We start from the raw sequence: 2,548 nt of genomic DNA on the forward strand, positions 1-2,548 counted from the left end.
AATATTGACAGAATGTGTAAATTTTGCAAGTTAAATTTGTTAAATCAGGACCAAATTGACAAGATGTATAAATATTGTGAGCTAAATTTGTTCAATTAAAACCAAATTGACAAAATGTATAAACTTTGAGGGCTAAATTTGTTATTATATAAATTGAAGATATGTACAATTGACAAAAAAAAATATTTTGATTAATTACCCTTAGTTGCTGACTTTCAAAATTGACAGGGATCAATTTGCTTTAATTTTTTTGAGAGGGACCAATTTTCTTAATATCAAATTGAGAGGGACCAGGGAGGTTTTTTTACCATTAAAAACTCACAATATCACAACACGAAGCAAGACAAGAGAGGAGTCACCGTTGCCATAAAACTTGAAACTGACAGCTCCAAGTTTCGATCATCTCCTCTCTGAAACTTAAGACTTTACCCCCCAAAACATGGAAACTTGGTTCCTTATCCTTTTCACAATCTCCATTTCTCTTCTTCTCAAAGCTTTCTTCAACCTTTTCTCATCTTCCAAAAAACCTCCCTACACCCTTCCACCATCACCTTCCACTTTCCCCATCATCGGCAACTTCTTATGGGTCCGCAAATCCTTCTTTCAAATCGAACAAAGCCTCCGCCGCTTCAGCCGAAGCCTTGGCCCTATGGTCACTCTTTATATCGGTCCTCGTCCTTCCATCTTTGTCTTCGATCGTTCCCTTACTCACCAAGCTTTAATCCAAAGCGGTTCCCTGTTTTCAGACCGACCCAAATCTCTCCCTGCTAACAAGATCATGAACAGCAACCAACATAACATCAGTTCCGGTTCCTACGGTCCGAACTGGCGGCTGTTTCGTCGGAACTTGACTTCGGAGATCCTCCATCCCTCGCGTGTGAAGTCGTATTCTCATGCTCGTAAATGGGTTTTGGATATTCTTTTTGATGGTTTACAGGAAAAGGCTAAAAGTGGAGAATCAGTTGAGGTTTTGGTTCAGTTTCAATATGCTATGTTATCTTTGTTGGTTTTAATGTGTTTTGGTGATAAACTTAGCCAACAACAGATTAAAGAGATTGGGGATCTTCAACGAAGGGTGTTTACTGGTTTTGGGAGATTCAATGTGCTTAACTTATGGCCTAGAGTGACCAAGATTTTACTTCGTAAGAAATGGGATCAATTGTTTAAGCTACGCAAGGATCTTGAAGACGCATATATCCCTTTGATAAGAGCAAGAAAGAAAGCTAAAGATGAGAGATTGAGTAACAAGGGAAGTGATGATTATGTGTTGGCATATGTTGACACTTTGTTGGATTTGGAATTACCAGAGGAGAAAAGGAAACTTGATGAAGCTGAAATGGTCACTTTGGCCTCTGAGTTCATCAATGCTGGTACTGATACAACCTCCACAGCTTTACAGTGGGTAATGGCAAATTTGGTGAAATACCCTCATATTCAAGATAGATTATTGGTTGAAATCAAAGGTGTTGCGGGAGATAGTGTTGAAGAAATCAAAGAAGAGGATTTACAAAAGATGCCTTTTTTGAGAGCAGTGATTTTGGAAGGGCTAAGAAGGCACCCACCAGCACACTTCGTGGTGCCTCATTGTGTGACAGAAGACACTGTCTTGGGAGGATATTTGATCCCCAAGAATTCAACTATCAATTTCATGGTGGCAGATATGGGGTGGGATCCAAAGGTGTGGGAGGATCCAATGGCATTTAAGCCTGAGAGGTTCATTAACAATGCTGGTGGGGGGGAAGTGTTTGATATAACAGGGAGTAGGGAGATTAAGATGATGCCATTTGGAGTTGGGAGAAGAATATGCCCTGGACTAGGCTTGGCATTGCTTCATCTTGAGTATTTTGTGGCTAATTTGATTTGGAAATTTGAATGGAAAGCCACGGATGGAGATGATATCAGCTTGGAGGAGAAGCAAGAGTTCACCATTGTGATGAAGACTCCATTGATGGCCCACATCTCACCAAGGAAGAGCTAAGCTATTGGTCTTCTACTTAAAATATTTAATTATATATAGAATAATGTATTGGTCATATGTAAAATTAGCTTTCAATATTGTCCATGTGGTGTTGTATGCATATCCCTTCCTATATGAAACTAGATATTTAAGTACTTTTCTTGATGATAAATTAAATTGATAGGTAATGGCGTACCTAGTCAGATACTTCACCCACAATTAACTAAAAGCAGCTTTCATACAGTTTAAGCTTTATGTATACATACAATCTAGCCTATACTTTTTTGTTGGTTTGGGTTTATTTTGATTATAGACCTAACTTTGACATCCCACTTGCTCTGTTTCCTCTGTTTCTTACAAAGGTGTAATGTTATGATTAATGAAAGATAGTTATGTCCTCATTGTTTATTCAAATACATGCGAACTAATTAGCTTTGAATTTGTTAAATAATAATCTAACGTGACTAACTTTTATTAATGTAATAATAAATTTAATCATTTGATATTTACAAATTCTATCAATTTGACATCCAGCATCGTAGAAGTGGCCACCACATTTCCTTTCGTTAATTTTATTTTCTTCACTTTTTC

General features: G+C 37.6%; 1 protein-coding gene across 1 annotated transcript; it reads left to right on the forward strand.

Moving 5' to 3' along the window:
- The first annotated feature begins 222 nt into the window (after window positions 1-222).
- On the forward strand, window positions 223-2,134 carry LOC108470482 (cytochrome P450 89A2-like). Its single transcript, XM_017771807.2, has one exon. It carries the CDS (start codon window positions 440-442, stop codon window positions 1,976-1,978), a length of 1,539 nt encoding a protein of 512 aa, XP_017627296.1. The 5' UTR covers window positions 223-439; the 3' UTR covers window positions 1,979-2,134.
- Window positions 2,135-2,548: the final 414 nt, after the last annotated feature.

This window comes from Gossypium arboreum, chromosome 11, assembly GCF_025698485.1.
Source record: "Gossypium arboreum isolate Shixiya-1 chromosome 11, ASM2569848v2, whole genome shotgun sequence".
In the NCBI taxonomy this organism is placed as follows: domain Eukaryota; kingdom Viridiplantae; phylum Streptophyta; class Magnoliopsida; order Malvales; family Malvaceae; genus Gossypium; species Gossypium arboreum.